The sequence below is a fragment of the Martes martes genome, assembly GCF_963455335.1.
Source record: "Martes martes genome assembly, chromosome: 14".
Lineage (NCBI taxonomy): Eukaryota > Metazoa > Chordata > Mammalia > Carnivora > Mustelidae > Martes > Martes martes.
In genome coordinates, this window is record NC_137902.1 from 29,448,031 (window position 1) to 29,467,492 (window position 19,462).

At 45.0% G+C, this 19,462-nt stretch overlaps 1 protein-coding gene across 3 annotated transcripts in view; it reads left to right on the plus strand.

Moving 5' to 3' along the window:
* The window catches only part of HPSE2 (heparanase 2 (inactive)), a gene marked incomplete at both ends in the record, with an annotated part of 697,942 nt that extends 689,108 nt beyond the window's left edge, over nucleotides 1-8,834 (plus strand). For all 3 annotated transcript variants that reach the window (XM_080823263.1, XM_080823264.1, XM_080823265.1), the window contains one exon: nucleotides 8,669-8,834. In XM_080823263.1, the coding sequence (XP_080679389.1) occupies nucleotides 8,669-8,834 (166 nt within the window). The remainder of the gene's footprint in view (nucleotides 1-8,668) is intronic.
* Nucleotides 8,835-19,462: the final 10,628 nt, after the last annotated feature.

Here is a 19,462-nt window from a genome sequence, read left to right on the forward strand (position 1 = left end):
CATGACCCCCAAACCTAACTGCAAACAGGAAAAGTCTATATCTCTAACAACTTGCCTATAAAATCCCCCCAGCTCTGCTTGGATGAAGGAGTCCTAGAGTTTGCTCTGTGATACAGAAGCTAGATCAAAACTCCTCATTGTTTCAACATGCCCCTCAAAGAATAGGATGAAGGGCATATGATCTTATCAGCCTCAAAGGGTCTCTGTGGCCAGGAACCTCACACATGATGTGGGCTCCTAGAGGAGAGAGGGGAACAGGAAGCCTTCATCTCCATTTGCTCTCTCTTGCACAGTCTCTTCTCTTTAACAACAGAGGAAGGGGTCAGAGTGTCCAATCAGGAGAAGTCCTAGCGAGGTTGACCAACATTAATTAGAATTAGCCTCGTAAGAAAGAAGGCACTGAACCGTATGCTCTTGAAAATTAAGAAATGCAAACAAGTTTGGTCTAACAGGCAAAATGACTCCAACGCACAGATAAAATAAAGCTGAGCAGGACCGGTGCTAAAGGGGGAGCGGGCGGCTAATATGCTTGCCTTCCAGCCGGGGGCTATCAGATAAGACCCTGTGAAGGAGGCCACATCCAGTGGGCCCTGGAGGGAAGAGGAGACTTTTTGACAGAATCTACCAGATTCCAGGCAAGGCAAAGAACACAGAGGAGGAAAGCTTCAGGGCACACCTGGAAGTCATCCTTCCCACAACCCCAGAGGCAGGAGTACCCCTGAGAGGGTAATAAGCATCCTTAAGCCTCTGGTCCAGCTAGGCTAGTGAGAAGGGCGACACTAACCCGCGGCTACTCCAGAGGGGCCCTAGTCAGCGGGGTTGCGATCACTCCTGGCCATTTCAAAGGAACTTCCTTTCTAAGCTACCCCAGATGCACAGCCTCTCCCGGAGCAGGGGAGAGGAGGAAGGCCCCTCTGTCCTCAAACCCTCCAGGCTCTAACCTGCCCCTGACCTGGCGAAGGGCAGGGCAGCTGCAGAGACCGGCTTCCTAACTCAGCGAGGGGGCCGCGAGGAGCAGCCGGGCCTGGAGGGCCTGTAAAGCGCACACAGGTGCGCGGCCGACGCGGAGGACTGGGACGCCGGGTCGCGCGGGCGCCGCCAGCCCCGCACCTGCGCCGACCCCCTCCCTGCACGCGGGCCGAGAAGCCCGCACCCCGGCGGGAATCGAAACCCGGCTGCGCACGTTTCCTTAATATTGGCCACATTTGGGGCGGGGTGGGGGGGTGGCTGCCAAGTGGACCGCAACGCCGTTTTGCTGGGCTCTGACTGACCCTGCGGTCTGTTCCTCCGGGAGGCCAAGCGCAGGGCCGGGTGGCGGAGACCGAGTGCGGGTGTGGGGGCGGCGCACGCGCTCTGGCTTCCTGGGAGCCCGCGCCGGAGGGGTCGCGGGGTGGGGGGACGGGGGTTGGGAAAATGCTGTCCGGTGCTGTTGTGTAGAACAAGAGTGCCCTCTAGTGGCGCACGGGACAGCACTCTGGAATGAGAGACTAGGATGTGTGGGGTTACATGGAGCAAAAGGAGCTGACGCCCCCTCTCCAACACACACACACTCAGATTCTTAGACATTCTCCTTCCTCCCTCCCCTGCCTCCCTTCTTCTCCCCCCTCATGGTTTAACCATACAGAAACAGACACTAGAACAGACGGGTGTCTTGTCCAGGCCTGCACATTTCATGTTGGGAGTCTGGACCAAAACTCAAGTCTCTGGCCTTCCAGTCTAGTGTCTTTTCCTTCCGGATTCATCTACCTGCATATTTATAACCAGTCCTTCTCTTATTGCTCACCTGCTATGTGAGTTGGTGGAGGGAGAGTGAAAGAATGAACAAGACAGGCACATGGTCTTCCTGCCTAGTGGAGAGACAGACAGGAGGTCAGCAATGCCAGTACCCTGTGATGAGTGCAGAGATCTCAGAAGTGTGGGGTAATACGGAAGCACTTTGGAGGGACACCTGACCTAAAGGACAGATAGGAGTTAGACAGGGAAAGGAAGCTGGAAGGGGGAGGGAATATGGAGAAGGTTCCAAGCAGCAGGAACATGTACAAAAACTCTGAGATCAGAGACTGGGCTTGGAGACACTGCAGCATGGAATGGAAGGAGGTGGTGAGTAGTGGGGAGCTGGAATGGACAGGAACTAGGGTGAGCCTAGGTAAAAGGCTTTGCCTATTGGGTCTTGTAAAGGCTTTGGACAGTGTTCTAAGATCAACAGGGAGCTACTGAACATTAGGTGGGTGAATATCATGATCAGATTTCTGTTTGTGCAGGATCACTCTGAGTTTGGCATTAAATGCCTCAAGTTAGTTGCTAGGCTTTGGACAACCCACTTAAAAAATGTTCAGGACAGGGGCACCTGGGTGGCTCAGTGGGTTGAGGCCTCTGCCTTCGCCTTGGGTCATGATCCCAGAGTCCTGGGATCGAGCCCCACATCGGGCTCTCTGCTCTGCGGGGAGCCTGCTTCCTCCTCTCTCTGCCTGCCTCTCTGCCTACTTATGATCTCTGTCTGTCAAATAAATAAATAAAAATCTTTATTAAAAAAATGTTCAAGACAGAAGGACTCTGAGTTTCATCTAGTCTGTTTTACACATAGAGAAACCCAAGCTCAGAGAATACAAATCACTTCCTCAAAGTAGCTGAGGCAGAGTGATTATCTCTAAGTCCCTTTACCTCCCATTCAGGGTCCCTAATATGCCAGCCTGAAGCAGACAGAGCTCCCAGGCCTGCTCCCAACAATACAGTCTTCCCCAGCCTCTGCCCCACCAAAATCCACCCAGGGGCAGACCAGAGTCCAGCAAATTATCTTCAAAATTGGCAAAGAGCTTGCTCACTAGACCTGCTTCCCTGAGCCCTCGGGAGAGTTGAAAGCTTGCTTCAGTATCCATGGCTAGCAAGAATCAGGGTGAAACATGAGGACCAGAGACTGTAGACAGGTGGTGGGGGAAGGAGGGTGACCTGGGCAAGGGGCTCCCATAGAGACCAAGAGAACAGAGGGCTTGACTCCACACTGACACATTGAATCTCATTTCAGATAGCATGCAAAATAAAGAAAACAAGTTTAGGAATTGAAAGTTTAACTCAGACTTTGTAAAAACAGATGGTGATAAAATGCAGTTGTCCTAATATTTGGACAATTTAAATGCTCCCAGCAGCTAGGGATTTAAGAGAAATAGTTCAACATAGGCTGGATCACTTAGCATTTAGTGTGAAAAGTCATAGTAAGTAAGGAGGTCCCAGAATATGATGGAAATATGATTAGGAAGGATTTTGAAATAAAGAAACACGATCCTGGCGAGTGCCATCTGGAATTGGAGAATAACACTAAATAGTCGAAAGAGGTGTCAGAAAGGACTGAATTCGAGACCTAGCTTAGCCATCTATTAGCTGTGTGACCTTGCCCAGACCACTTAACCTCTCTGACCTCATCTCAGTAGTAAAGTTACAATAATAATAATAAAATAATCACTCCATGTACCTCACAGGCCTCTTTAGCGATCACAAGGGAGGCCAGACAGGACCATGGTGAAGGGCAGTGTTGCACATCTTACCCATATCACTTACTGGCTGTGTGACCAGGTGAGACCCCTCTAAAGTTTGATTTCCTCATCCATAATATAGGTTTTCTAACCCCTGCCTCACGTGGTTGTTGGAAGGACTAAATGTGATAGTCAGATGAAATCATAACAAAATGCCTTTGTATACAAAATAGTCATTGCCATTACTAATCAATGATTTTTATCATCAGTGTGACTATGTTTTCAAACTTACAAATTGTTCATAAAAATGAAAGACTATTGTAATATTTAGCATGATATGACTTCACTGGGTAACAGGATAAATATTAAAATAAAAATGTAAGCAGGAAGAATAGAATGGAGGTGGTAAAGTATGTGGCCTGTCTATAATGGAGGGAATTTATAGATGAGGATGTGTGGAGACTCAGGGTCTCCCTGAATTAACTCATGTTGGCTTAGTTAAGAGATGGTCATATGGATCTTTTTTTTAAGTCTGAAAAATACTATCCGTGATCAATGGCCTCCTGTCAGGTTGGGATAAGGTATCTGGTAAGTGACTGAGAATCAGCGATAATTCAGGTCTTATCTCGCATCTCCAGAGCCACTGAGAGCGAGAGAGTAATTGGTAGGTTAATGAAATCCGTAAAGACACTCAGCGAACCTCCAGGGAGCCTCTCTGAAGCTGGAGAAACTCCACCCCAAAGATAAGAAGTAGTGCAAAAGAACCTCAAAGTTCATTCACTTGTTCAAAGATATTTCATCCCCCCTCCAGGCCGAGCACCTTGTTAGGCACCGAGGAGTTAGGGATGAAAGACATGATCCCTTTCCTCACCGAGCTCACAGCCCAGTGAAGGGGATAGTGAGTAAGTCACTACAATTCAGTGAGGTAGTCATAGATAAGTCTGGGATACAAGAGAATCCAGAGTTGGAGCTCCTAGCCCAGCCCAGAGATCAGAGAAGGTTCCCCAGAGAGGACAACACCTGAGCAGGTTCTGCAAGGACACAGTGTGGTTAGTCCGACAGGGCAGGATGGTGAGTTGTGAAGTGGAACTGCACGTTGTTTACTTTGGTCCTGCGGGGCAAGGGGGCCGGCCTGTAAAAGGACCAGGGTTCCTTAGTGATGTCAGCTTATGTCACCATCCTCCCACATTACAGTAATTGTCCTTTTAAAATCTCTTGCTTGAGGGCGCCTGGGTGGCTCAGTTGGTCAGGCGACTGCCTTCGGCTCAGGTTGTGATCCCGGCGTTCTGGGATCGAGTCCCGCATCAGGCTTCCAACTCCATGGGGAGTATGCTTCTCCCTCTGACCTTCTGCCCTCCCATGCTCTCTCTTTCTTTCTCTCTCAAATAAATAAATAAAATCTTTAAAAAAAAAAAAATCTCTTGCTTGAGGGGCACTTGGGTGGCTCAGTCGGTTAAGTGTCTGACTCTTGGTTTCAGCTCAGGGCATGATTTCAGGGTCCTGAGGTTGAGCGCCCCACCCCGTGTCAGGCTCTGCTCCTCCCACCTCTGCTCGCTCTCTCACTCTCTCTCTATATCTCTCAAATAAATAAATAAAATCTTTAAAATCTCTTGCTTGAAAAAAGCACATGATGCCCCTCTCCTCCCAAAAAAGCTATTAGGAATTTTATAACAGTTTTAAATGAACTTGTGTCTTATTAATCCCAACAGTGTCTACTGATACTTACACTTGAAAAATATTTATTATACTTTTTTTTTAAGATTTTATTTATTTATTTGACACAGAGAGAGAAATCACAAGTAGGCAGAGAGGCGGGGGGGGGGGGGGAAGCAGGCTCCCTGCTGAGCAGAGAACCCAATGTGGGGCTCGATCCCAGGACCCTGAGATCATGACCTGAGCTGAAGGCAGAGGCTTAACCCTCTGAGCCACCCAGGCGCCCATATTTACTATTCTTTTAAGTGAACTTTCATACTTCATTCCCAACAATATCTACTTACGTTGTCATTAGAGAACTATTTATTTCATTTATGAGCAAGATTTAACTAGCTTTTCATTGTGAAAAAATCTTTGTTCGTGCATATGTTGGTGATGACCTGAAAAGAACAGCCAATCAGCCCACGCTCACCCCCAGGGGCCAGGGAGCTGTAGTTAGCATTGGGGTTGGGGGTACTGGCAGGACCCAAGACTGGAGAGCTAGCCAGAATGGGGCTTCATTGTCCACGTGAAAGTGGAAGGCACGGGGAGATGCTGAAGAGTTTAAAGCAGTGACAGAAATTGATTGCTCTGTCAGGAATGTGGCAAGCAGCAGGAGGAAGGCAAGGCAGGGGGCAAAGAGATCGGTTACATGGCAAGTTCTGAACTAAGGTAGTAGCAGTAGTGGAGAGAAAGAAGCAGATATGAAAAATATTAAAAGGTAGAACTGACTTTGTGACACCCGACGTGGGAATTGGGGGAGAAGTCCCAGATGACCAGCTTTCTGGCTTAGGTCATTGGGTAGATGGTGGTCCCAACACAAAAAAGGCTAAGAAAAGGACAGGGTTTGAGGAGACCATTTTTACTTTGGACATAGTGGCTTTGTAGTTCCCGTGGAACAGCCAAGTGGAGATGACATTAGTTAGAAGAAGGATCTAGGCTATGTTTGGGGAGAATTGACATGGATAACAAAGTTCTGGGTGTGGGTGACAGCACTCAGTGGGAGTACGGAGTGTAGGAGAAGAGGTCCAAGGACAAGGCACCAAGAACCCCAATATATGAGACAGGTAGAAGCGAACAGTCCCTCTCAACAGGCCACCACTTGCAGAAATGAAGGAGAAGGAGAATGGGGCTGAGAATGGGAACCAAGGGAAGAGAGGACTTTAAGAAGGAGCCATGAAACTTGTCAGTCCCGAGAGCAGTCAAGTACAAGGACCAGTAAGTTTACCCGCAGCTATGGTGAAAAGAATTAATAACAAAACCCCATCTCCTACTTCCAGGACTGGTTATGCTGTCAGAGCATCTCATGCTTTGTACTTCACGTCCCTGGCCCGGCAGCCTATAGCAACTGCACAGACAGGAAAGCTCTGGAAGGGAGGTGACTGTCTAAGTGAGTGAGTGACTGGGCTCCTGGAATTAGAGATCCGTCCCCAGAATCTCAACCATGCTCCCTGGTTCAACCCACACTTGGGTTAGCTTTTTACAAATAACCAACAAGGAAAGTAGAATGGGTCCTGTTAGAGAATAACAATATAGACATTCAAAGGCTTGCTTATCACACTTCCCAGAACCCAGACATAGAGCAATGCTCTGGGATGGTGTGATGCTAAAAGGACATTACCTCATTCCTTATGGGGAGGGCTTGCTTGCAGTTCTGTATGCAAGAGCGATCATTGAAAGTCTTCAAGTAGAGCAGTGATATTAACTGAGGATGCATTGGAAAGATTAATTAGTATTATTGAACTTGTATTTGATGGTGCATATATATGTCTGGTTGTTGGATATTCACACCACCTGAAACAAAATAATGAAAGTACGCCGTGAAGACCTGTCTGGCTTTTTTTTTTTTTTTTTTTTTGTCTTTTGCAACTGGACCCCTTCTCCTTACCCCACCTCCCACTCCAGTGAATAGGCTCTCTTCACCAGAGGCAGTCACTCAAATTTGGAGCAAAAGCTCCTTCCAGGTTTGATGAGGTCAATACTTAACCAGATCTCAGTTCTCCTACTTCTGTACTTTTCCAGAGGCAGGTCTGGCTCTCCACACAGGAGTCCCCTGCTCACTCTGTCATTCCTTAGTCAAACCAATAAGAGGAGGGTGGCTGTCCCTCTGGCCTGTTGGATCTGGATCAGACCCAAACTTATCCCTGCCTTGCCCTCTGTTGGGAGCAATTCGCAGCTCACTTATCTCTGGGAATTCTCCAGTCTGTTGTGCAGACCATCTCTCTCCAAACCTGTCTACCACTCACAGAACAGCAGGAACACGAAACAAAGACCTCCATATCAGTGTGTAACATTTCATTCTCTTTACAGCTCAGATAATATCACTGCATTGTCATCACATTGGAGGTCGGGCAGAACCCCAAAACAGTCATCACTATGCAACGTTGATTTTCTGAGGGTGACTCACGGCCTTATTTCTAGGGTGATCTGGCTCTGGCCTTTTCTTCTGACCCAGAAAACTGAGCTTCAATCGGGATACGTGGCTGTACAAGTCATTCCAGGCACAGCTGGGAAGTTTTTTGGATTCTGTACCACAGGCCAAGGATGGGTGATGAGCTACTTCCTTTTCTCCTAAGTGTACTCTGTATGTGGCCCTCTTCTCAGGATTGAAGACGGGTGGTACACAGGAAGAAGAAAAGCAAGCAGGATGGGTGAGCGGGATTTAGAAAACCCCTACTTTATCACCTACTCCACCATGTTGCTGGAACAGAAACACTCGTAAAATACGAGATATAAAGGACACCTAAGTGGCTTAGTCAGTTGAGAGTCCAACTCTTAATCATGATCTCAGGGTCATGAGATCGAGCCCCAAGTTGGTCTCCACACTGGTTACGGAGCCTGCTTAAGATTCTCTCTCTCCCTCTCCCTCCATCCCTCCACCCCCGCTCGCACTCTCTCTCTCCTTAAAAAAAAAAAAAAAGATTTGAAAACTCATTCTCAGAAAAAGGAGAATCATTAAGTGTCTCTCTCCTCCTTCAGAACAAACCTAGACAAGTAACATAATGTTCATTTTCTAATCTCTCAAATAAATTAAAGAGATCTTTTAAAAAGGAGACTTCTGAAGTCATCTTAAGCTTGTGCATCACTCCACAGGGAAAAATTCTTCAGGTATACAATCAAACTGAACTGCTATTATGATTTTTAAAAATAGGTGTAATACAATTTTCAGCTTCTGCATCACACTTTTCACTTGTCTAAATGTTGTGTCTCTGGAACTAGACAGCCTGTGTTCAAATCCTGGCTCCCAGACCCACAACTGGATGACCTTGGACCAGTCACTTAGCCACTCTAGGTAAAATGGGATCATGGCAATTTCTTTCTTGGAGCGTTGCTGGAGTTTTTTAATGAGTTTTTCAAAAGTAAAACACGGAGCTGAGAGTTTGGGCATAGGAAGCGTCAGTAAGGGCTCCGTGGGCCAGTACCAGACAGACTGGCAGGCAGTCCAGGGTTGCCCAGGCTTGGCTGTGATGAGGCACTGACAAGTCCCACGCTATTTGTCTTTGCTGTAGGTCAGTGCAGCTGAACGGCCAGCCCTTAGTGATGGTGGACGATGGGACCCTCCCCGAACTGAAGCCCCGCCCCCTGCGGGCCGGCCGGACATTGGTCATCCCTCCAGTCACCATGGGCTTCTATGTGGTCAAGAATGTCAACGCCTTGGCCTGCCGCTATCGATAAACCACCCTCACGCCCACAAGTCACCCACAGGCCTGCTGGACTGCTTTCCACTCTCCTGCCCTAATCGTATCCTGATCTTTCAGACATCTTCTTAGCAACAGACCAGTCTCTGCTGCCCCATCCTGCTGGAATCAGCACAGACTTGCTCTCTAAAGAGACAAATGCCATAGCACGAGCTTTGCCTAGGGAGGCCACATCCACCCCAAAGGAAAGTGTACCCATCACCCGTGCCTATATAAGGATGAAGGTATGTGTGTGGAGCCGTATGTACCCATGTGCACGCACCAGGAAGAGAAGCTGGCGGTGCGCTCGCAGGACCCATGAAATAGCTCTCCATCATCCGGGTCACACAGCAGTGTCACTATAGACCTTACCCTGGGACTGCTTCCCACAGTACAAGATGAGGAAGGAAACCACCAAGTGGGCCTTCATAAGCCCAGTCCTCTTCAAACTCCTCTCCTTGTCTGCTCCCTGCTGTTGCCCCGGGTTTCCTGTCACCTCTCTTCTCACCGGGGAGCCAGTGGGTGGGTCAGCGACGGCCTGCTGGGTGAGCTGTTTATGTCATTTCCTGGCTGATGTATGAGTGTGTGCATCTGGGTTTCTGGCAGTGGCATCGATCACTGGCTATTCCTCCGGGAGATGGGTGCTTCAAAAGTAAAATTGTAATCGTACTCCAGATTTTCTAAGAGGGTTCTATTCCTCTGTGAATCCGGATTCCCCTTGGGTTGGAATGGGAGTCAGGTAACAATATTCATGGAGAGGAGAACAATGTATTAGGCACCACAAAAAGCAATCATCATCCGTCATGTGGCTGGGAGGGAGAGAGTTTCAGCACAAAGAGAAAGCACACTGAACCACTGAATGAACGCAGACACACACACACACACACCCCAACTGAACAAGCAAATAATTAGACCTGCATCAAATCTGAAAGAATCTTAAGGGCTTGTCAGTCAAGCCCTTAATGGCTTGTTTGACCAAAGTTATAAAAAAAAAAAAGTGTAAATCGAAAGTCATCCCTGTAAGACACAACCGAATCTAGCCGTCCTTCCTGTTCCCCCAAGGAGCTGTGTGCTTCTCCCGGCATTTACTAGGCAGAAATCTAATGTGGTAGTGAAAGCTGACCAGGTCCGCGCTTTCCCAGACCAGCCAGTTTGAGCCCAGAACAAAGCTTTCCATGCACCACCTGGGGGAAGGGGGAATCTGGAAACTGAGGTCTGATGGAGAACTGTGGGGTGGTGGGTGGGAAGCCCCTGAATTGGGCAGGGGGGAGTGGACTGATTTAAAGATTACGATAAACCTGTATGATTCAAGGGGTAAGAGACAAATAAGCTGCCGCTGAAAAGACTCTCTCCCATGGGGTTGATTTTCTTTCTCAGGATAAAGGACAAGAAGGACAGGGGCTAAGGACAGGGCCAGGTGTGAGGTGAGACACAGGAGGAAGATGAGATAAGGGAGGAAGTCCGGGAGTCGGCACGGAGAACAGGAAATCAGGGAGAGGGAAGCCAGCAGCTTCGCTCCGTGCTTGAGGAAGAGAGCGGACTCCGTTTTGCCATGTGGGTCAGCGGGTCCGGAGGTGTGTGCTATGGTCAGCAAAAGGCGGGGGCAAGGACTGGGCTGGACCTGGTCAGTGGGCATGCCCAGCCCGGAGGTGGATGGAGAGAGGGGCGCAGACCCCAGCACTGCCACGCCCCAGGCTACCCAGGCGGCCTCCTCGGGAAGCCGGGAGCTCCTGCTGAAGCCTCGGCTCTGCAAGGCGAGAAGCGAGAAGTGCCCAGACTGGGGTAGAAAGCAGGGAGAGAAGTGGCAGAGGACAGCCCACGTGAGGAAGAGAGAGGAAAAGAGAGACAAAGAAGCTGTCTCCCCAAACTTCGAAAAAGGCGTGCGGATAGCAAAATCTCCTCTCTACACAGGTGCAGGCAGAGCTGCAGGCCCCCCGATGAGAACACCAGTAGGCAGCAGTCCAGTGGACCTGGCCCAGGCCAATTTGCTTCCCCATGAAGGAGTCGCTGGTTCTACCCCCGCCTTCCTGAGAGGCGGGGAGAGAGTTCGGAGCTCGTCCAGGGTCACCCGGGGCAGTGGGCGCCTGAGCGCGAAATAATCCAGTGCCTGTTCATTTAACCACCAAGCCCAGGGTTGCCCACTTCCCAGCCTCACCCCCTCCCCTGCTGCTTGAGTGCGGCCCAGCCTCCAGAGCTCCGCGCAAGCTCGCTTCTTGTACATGGTTCTTCCCTAAGCTTCCCAGCCCGCAGAAGATAGGCCGTTTCTGCTTCTTTGATCTTTCTTTGTGTATTAAATGCTCCCAAGAGGTTTAAGGTTTTTTTTTTGTTTTTTTATTTTTTAATTTTTTGTTAGTTAATAAAAAGGGAGGAGAGGGAATCATTGAAATTTATCTTTGGGGTCCTGCAGTTCTAACTTTGCAACTGTCTCATGAAAGAAATATTTGCATTATTCAAAGGATACCGAGAAACTCATGATAATATCACATTCTTTAAGGATTTGGGTGCCGGGTATCTGTCCTGGCTTTTTCATTTTGGGATGGGGGATAATTACTGAATCAGTAGGGATCACTTCCTATAAGGGATTTCCCTATCACACTCCCCACCCAAGATAGCCACAGTGCACACCAGGGGAGCAGCTTGCCAGGCTGGGCCCTGGGACAAAAGAATTCATCCACCAGCTTCCCACATGAGACTTTTCCTCCTAAGACAAGACATGGCTGAGATCATCTAAGACTTTAGAGCCACTTTACTTTAAACTGAAGAATGGACTTGCAAAAATGCTTATTTGAAAGCATAAAAGGGTATAATGAGAAGTCTGTGCCTTTTGTTGAGACAATTTTCTGTTCTTCCTGCCTCTAGGAATGATTTTCTTTCTCCTTTCTTATCACAAAGGCTCAGAACAAATTCTCATTGTTATTTGAAGAAAAAGTCTCAATTCTTTTCGTGCCCTGAAAAAGCTGCCACTGTGGGATATTAGCTAATTTCTGGATGGAGAAAGCTTGAAAATTCCAGAACTGAGCTACAATGAGACTAAGGCCTGCGATCCCCAGAACCACAGTTGCTTATGGCCCACTCACCCTGGTAGCCCCAACCCCTCCCCAGCAGTTGGGCCCAAGCCCTGCACCTTCCAAAATGGCAGAGCTTGTTGGTAGATTCCACATGAAAGGCCCCCACTGGCCCTGAGCACCAGGAGGTGCTGAGGCCTCCTTGAGGCAGCCTGGGGAAGGACCCAGCGGGGCTATGAACCGATGAGGGACTGGAACGGTCCTGGCCACGCCCCACACCTGCAGGTGTGCTCATGTGCACTGCAGGCCCATGTTTGGGAGGGATGCTGCTGCTGGATTTACTACCTTGGAAATCCACTGAAAACAAAAGGGCAGTGTCTAAACTCTACAGAAGCAGAGATGAACCAGTCTGCAGTAAAGCGGACTAGCTGTTCCGATGAGTCGTGAGTAGGGTTGTGACCAACCAACTTTGGCTGTAACATTTGGAATCCAGCCTCCCCTGGGCCCACCACTGACCCTCCTGGCCGTTCCTCCCTGTGTTCTTCTGTAGAATAATTTAAAGGACCCCTCCCACCACCCACCACAGGTGATGAGTCTTGACATTTCCAAGTCCTGGAGAGCCAAGCAGCACCCAAGCACCCACGGGCTCTGAGGGCACTGCTCCTCCTTCCCCACCACTAAGAGATCTGGACGTTTCTCTTTGTCTTCCAGACTAAATAATAAACCCATTAACTATTGCCAGAGAGGCAGTATTTTGCAAAGATCACTCTAAAACAAGAAAGCTAAAATATAAGAAACCAACCTCTTTGGCACCTACTTCCTTCCAAACACCAGAGCAGCCCCCTAGGAGCCCTGGGAGCACTCAGGAGGAGCAGACCAAGTTCCCAATGACTGGCTCACAAATAAATCCCACTGTCCTATGCACCCAGCAGAGAAAAGGGGGCGTCCCTCTTTACAGCCCACATCGTGAACTTTACTCTTCTAATTATTATTCATGAAAATATCCTAGGATCCTTTTTCAAGTTGTAAATGTTATGTAATAAATTATATTTTTGGAAGAAGCAAAAAGAAACCCAAGCTTTATTCATCTGGAAGTTGGCAAAATGAGTACAGGAACACCTCCCAGGGAAAGTCTCTTCTCTGCAGGGGATTTGAACAGGTGTTAATATTTGCTTCCAAAATCAGATCATATTAAGGTTTATATGAGCTTGGCGATTGCAGAGAGTTAGAGCCCATGAGGTAGTTTATATTTTGAGGTAACATTCTGTAAGTAATAAAATGTGAATATTCTAACTTTCTGTTCTCAGGGTGTTCTGTGGAGGATGGGGGCCACCGTTGTCCACACTACACTTTGACCCGATGAACTAACACATGGTGGGGATCATTGATTTTGTGATGTGCTGCCCTCTCCCTCTTTCCTCTTCCCCACAAGCTTTGCCTCCAGCACTCTAATTGGAAATTACATGTTATTGTTCAAGTTAGAGGTCATTGACTATGTTAAAGTACCTGTTAACTGCAATAACAGATAAACCCCAGAATCTCAAGTGGCCTAACGTAATAGACATTTATTTCCTGCTAACAGATCATGCAAAGTTCAGTTGGTGGTCATGGGGTGAGCAATGGTTCCATTCTCCATAGCCCTTCAGGGACCCAGACTGGTAGGCGGTCTGCCATTTCAACACTTGGCCTCCAAGGTTGCTAAGGGTGTCCACCTGCAGCTGGCAGACAAGGACAGAGAGTGTGCAGAACCATATGTGGTAGTTTTAGGGGCCCACCTAGAACTGGCATGAATTCCTTCCACTCAATTCCACCAGCCGTAAGTTAGTCACGGGGTCCCATCTAGATGCGGGGGTTTTAGAAATGAAGTCCGTGGCCGGACAGTCACTTCTCAACAATTACATTTCATTGCTATAAATGGAATGTCTTTGATCTCCGCCCCCCCCCCACCAGATTCATACCTTGAAACCTAACACTATGTGATGGATTCCCAGTGTGATAGTATTTGGAAGTGGGGCCTTTGACAGTGATGAGATCATGAGGGAGGAGCATGATCCCTTCATCAATGGGATTATAAAAGAGACTGTAGGGCCTCCTTGGCCCCTTCCACCCTGTGAGGACACATTGGAAAGGTTCTTATGAACAAGAAAGTGGGCTCTCATCAGACACTCAAGCTGCCAGAACCTCAATCTTGGACTTCTCAGCCTCTAGAACTGTGAGGAATAAAGTTCTTTTGTTTATAAGGTATTCTGTCTATGGTATTTTTATTATAGCAGCCTGAACAAACTAAGACATTCATGAAAAAGGAACACAAAGCATTGATGACAGCTAGGAGACCAGAAAATGTATCAATGATATTGGGTCTCTCTTTAATTTGACAAGTGAGTGTTAGAAACAGATTGTGTGTGGTGATATCTAAATTCAAAGGATTGTTTTTACATACTTCAGAATGACCTCAAGGAGCTTTCTTCTGCCCCTTTCCCTTCCCTTAAGTCCTGCCACTCCTGGCACTTGGCTGAATTTTAGCAGAAAACAATCTTTGTGTTGTTCCACTGCTGTCCAGTTAGGAAGCATCCAGTACTGTGCCCTCTACCAGACACATCTGAAATCTAATTGATAACCTCAAATAGCAAAGTGGGTTATCAGATTGCTAGAGAATCCTAGAGCCAATGGCTACAGACCAAATGGGTACCCATACCTGGGGATAACACGATTTCACTGGTTGACTGCACCTGAGTGGAGGCAGGAGACTATACTTTTAGACAGTTGAAGGAGGCTGCTCTGTCCAGAGACCCTAATTCTAATCCTGACTCTCATCCACTGGCTGACATTAAACCAGTCATCGAGTCTCCCTGGAGCTCAGAGTCCTCATCTCTAAAATGAGGGCTTTGGATTAAGTGAGCTCTGGGATCACTGGAGACTCCCTACTGTCTGAGCCTGTATCAGACGGTCCATAAACACACACACACTTAGATATACCTTTTAGATAGGTTTCAAAGTTAGCCTTAAATTTTTTGTCACTGTTTCTACATAAATGCAATGTGCCTTTTAGGATGCATGCACACAAAAATTAACACAGACAACACAATTTGGCGATTTTTGTTTCTAGAGGTGAGGTCATGGTTTTTCTTTGAGTTAATGACTTGACTACTCCCATCCAAATGTCTTCCAAGCAGCAATTTAGAGCAAATTTAATGTAAATGAAGCATGCCTCGAAGTATATTCACCTTGTTATTAGGTTTTAGAAAGAAAAAAAAAAACCTCACTTTTGAGAAATTAAATTGAACTTTAAGACATGTATATGGCATTGCTACAGCAGCATCTGAAATGTAACACAGAAGAATTTTATCATGTGTACACCCAATATCCTGGAAATCCACTATTTATAGGTGGGGTCGGCCATGGAGAAGTGACAAAATTGAAGGGGCAATGAAAGACGGGGGGTGGACAGCAAAAAGAATGAATAATCAAAATAATGCTAAGGGAATTGCAGGAAAGAATGAAGAGCAACATAAATGGTAAATATATGGGCAAATTAAATAAATATAAAACAATAATAATGTCTCACAATTAAAAATGCATTACGATAGTATACATTTTAAAAGCAGACAAATGGGAAGTATTCTAATATCCTTCCACTTTCAAGGAAGAGGCAAAAGTACCAATTTATATTAAACTTTGATAAGTCAAGGATGAATGTCTTAATCTCTAGGGTAACCGCTAAAAGAATATTAAAAGAGTGTATTATTTCTAAGTGACTGGGGGCAGGGGAGTGAGTGGAATCAAAATAGAAAATAATTGATCTAAAAAAAAGCTAGAAAGAAAAGAAAGATAACAAAGAATATGTGGGATGAATAAAAGAGAAGAGTAAGATGATAGATTTGCACACAAATTTATTTGTAATGTTATAAAATATAAACAGAATGCTCCAATTAAAATACAAAGATTGTCAGATGAGATAAAAAGAAACAAAGCCCAACTGAATGCCATTTAAAAAGAAACACCTAAAATATTAAAGGGTTAAAGGATTAAAAAAAGATATGCCATGCAACAAAAGGTAATGTTAATAAGAGATAATAAATACTTTTGTAGAACAAAAAACACTGTGAATAATGGGGAGGGACATTTCATAAAGAATTTTTAACAGTAAAACTTCTAAGTTTCCATGCACCTAATGACAAACCCAATCTGTAAAGCAAAGCCTCACAGAAATAAAAGGGGAAGGACAAATTCACAATCATAATAGGAGATTCTAAATACATTTCTCTCAGAAAACGACAGAAAAGGCAGCCCAAATCAGAAAGAAGAGAAAATTTCAAGAGACTAGAAAATCAACAAATTTCACCTAAATGAAACTTGATAGATAAATTTTTAAATGACATTTTAATCATATATATATATATGTATGTGTACATATATGAAGCAGGAAACTGACCCACAGTCAGTAATAATGTTATGCCAAGCTATACTGGAGCCTGAGGCCAAAAGAAAAATCAGAAATACTGACATGTTTATTATTGAAAACTTTGATATTTTGTTCATTACAGATTTTTTGCATTAGTTTTGACTTTTAAAAACACTAATTAAAATAGTGTTAAGTTGATTACCAAATTTTTTGTTATCCCTTTAAACTCTACACTCAAGATGAGTATCTCATCCACACCCCTACCCCCCAGTCCTGGTCCTGAAGCCCATAAAAAAGATAAAAGGGAATCAAAGAAGTACCCAATAAATGTTTTTAGAGGCATAAAAAGAGGAATAAAGGGACAAAGAAAAGATGGGACAAATGCAAAACAAATAGCAAGATAATGACTGATAGACTTTAAACCATAGTAATCAGCACATTACACCTGAGTTGTTCACATACAATCTGGCAATTCCGTCTGGCACAGATTGTCAGTCTGGATAAAAAATCAAACCCAACTGTATGCTGCCAATATTTAAAAAAAAAAATGTGTTTTACATATGAAGACTCAAGTGGGTTAAGAGAAAGGATGGAAGATTAAATATGCAGGGGAAGTAATATGTCTCCTCGACCCTCTCGGGCTTTCCAGCTAAGGCTGATACAAAACAGAGTCACTGGAGAAAAGCACAGAGAGTTTATTTAGTAATTTTTAACATGTCCAGGGGAACCCCCACAAGAATGAAGATCCAAAGAACTGGCCAGGCCTAAGTACTTATATACTAGGTTAAAGAAAGAATGGCGATTGTGGAAAAGCAACAACCATATGGGGAGACTACAGAAAGAGAAGTTATTTTAACCCAGTCTATTTGTACAGATTTCCCTCTGCCTAGACTCCTCTTCTCTGGTGAGAAGAAAGTTCCTTTCCTCTTGGAAAAGGGAGGGCATTTTTCCCATGGGAGTTTCATCTCCTGCTTGCAGAAAGAAAAGGGAAGGTCAGCATGCCCTTCTTGTACCCGCTGTGTTTCAAGTGCCTTAGCTCCCAATAATCAATACGCCCAAAGGGCATATTTTGGGGTTGCATGTCCTGAACTCTTCCGCATGCCATGTTAACTAATCGAAATAAAGCTGTAGTGGTGACACTGTTCTTTTTTTTTTTTTTTTAAGATTTTATTTATTTATTTGAAGAGATCACAAGTAGGCAGAGAGGCAGGCAGAGAGAGAGAGAGGAGGAAGCAGGCTCCCTGCCGAGCAGAGAGCCCGATGCAGAGCTCGATCCCAGGACCCCGAGATCACGACCTGAGCCGAAGGCAGAGGCTTAACCCACTGAGCCACCCAGGCACCCCGACACTGTTCTCAAAGTAGAGTTGTGCAATGAATAGGGTCAAAGATTAAAAGGTAATTTTATAATGATATAGGTGCTAATTCATTAAGAAAACATAGCAATCATAATGTTTATGCATCAAATAACAGAGCATCAAAATATATGAAGCAAAACCTGGCAGAACCATGAAGAGAACTAGTCAAATTCAAAATTATAGTTAGGGAATTCAATATCACTATCTCAATATTTGATAGGACAGTACACAGAAATTCATGAAGGAGAGAAGACTTAAATGTAGGTATCAACCAACTTGGCCTCATTGACACTTATAGATCACTCAACCCACTAAAAGAAAAATATGTATTATTTTCAAGTACACCTGGAACATTCACCAAGATTGACCATATCCTAGACCATCAATAAATGTAAAAGGACTCAGGGCACCTGGGTGGCTCAGTAGGTTAAAGCCTCTGCCTTTGGCTCAGGTCATGATCCTGGGGTCCTGGGATCGAGCCCCATATCGGCCTCTCTGCTCAGCAGGGAGCCTGCTTCCACCTCTCTCTCTCTCTCTCTGCCTGCCTCTCTGCCTGTCAAATAAATAAAAAATAAAATCTTAAAAAAAAAAAATGAAAAAAGACTCAAGTCACACAAAGCATATTCTCTGGCCAATAGGCAATGAAATAGAAACAAATTACAGAAAGATATCTGGAAAACCATCAAATAGTTGGAAATTAATACCATATTTCTAAATAGTCCATAGGTCAAAAAATAATCAAAGGAAAAATTAGAAAGCATTTTGAACTCACTGAAAATGAAAATACAACATATCAAAAGTTGTGGGTCCTGAAAAACCAGTACCTTGAGGGAATTTATAGCAGCAAATCCCTTGTTAGAAAAAAAAAAAGGCAAAAGGTCTCAAATCAATGGGTCAGTTTCTACCTTAAGAAACCAAAAAAAGAAGAACAAATTAAATCCAAAGTAAACAGAAGAAAGGAAATAGTAAATAGTGCAGAAACTGGTGAAATAAAAAACAGAAAAACCAGTGAAAATTATTGAAACCAAAAGCTGTTTGAGAAAATCAATAAAATCTTTACTGTGACCTGAATCCTTCTAAATTTATTGAACAGAATGGAGAATCCAGAAATAGATCCGCTTACTTATAGTCAATTTATCCGAGACAAATGTGTCAAAGTAACTCAGTGAAGGAAGGATATTTTTTTCAACAAATGGTGCTAGAAAAATTAGATATCTATATGCAAAAAAAGAAACATTTCTCTCACACTTTCTACAAAAAATCAACTTGAAATGGATCATAGACTTAAAGTGCAAAACAAACTATAAAACTTTTGGAGGGAAACAGGAGGAAATCCTTGTGACCCTGAGTTTAGGCAAAGATGATTTAGGCAATGGCACAAAAAACACAAAAATTTCTGTTCTTCAAAAGTCACTAAAGAAAATGAAAAGACAAAGCCACAGGCTGGCAAAAAAAAAAAAAAAAAAAAAAAAAGGAAAAAGATACCTGTTAAATCATATATGTAATAATAACTAAAAAATCCAATTTTAAAATGGGTAAATGATTTTAACACTTTACACATGGCATATAACAACATGAAAAGAAGTTCAACGTCATTAGTCATTAGGAAAATGAAAATTCAAACCCCAGTGGGATACTACAACAGACGTACTAGAATGGCTAAAATTATAAAAGGACAACGTCAAGTGCTAAGGAGGCTATAGGGCAGCAAAAACTCTCAGTGCTGGGGAGGTGGGGGGATAGGTGCAGGCACTTTACCCTACAGCTCATACCATAGAGCTACTTACCATACAGCCTCACTCTCCTATTCCTAAATATTTACCCAAGTAAAATAAAAACTTATGTTGACACAAAAGCCTGGATA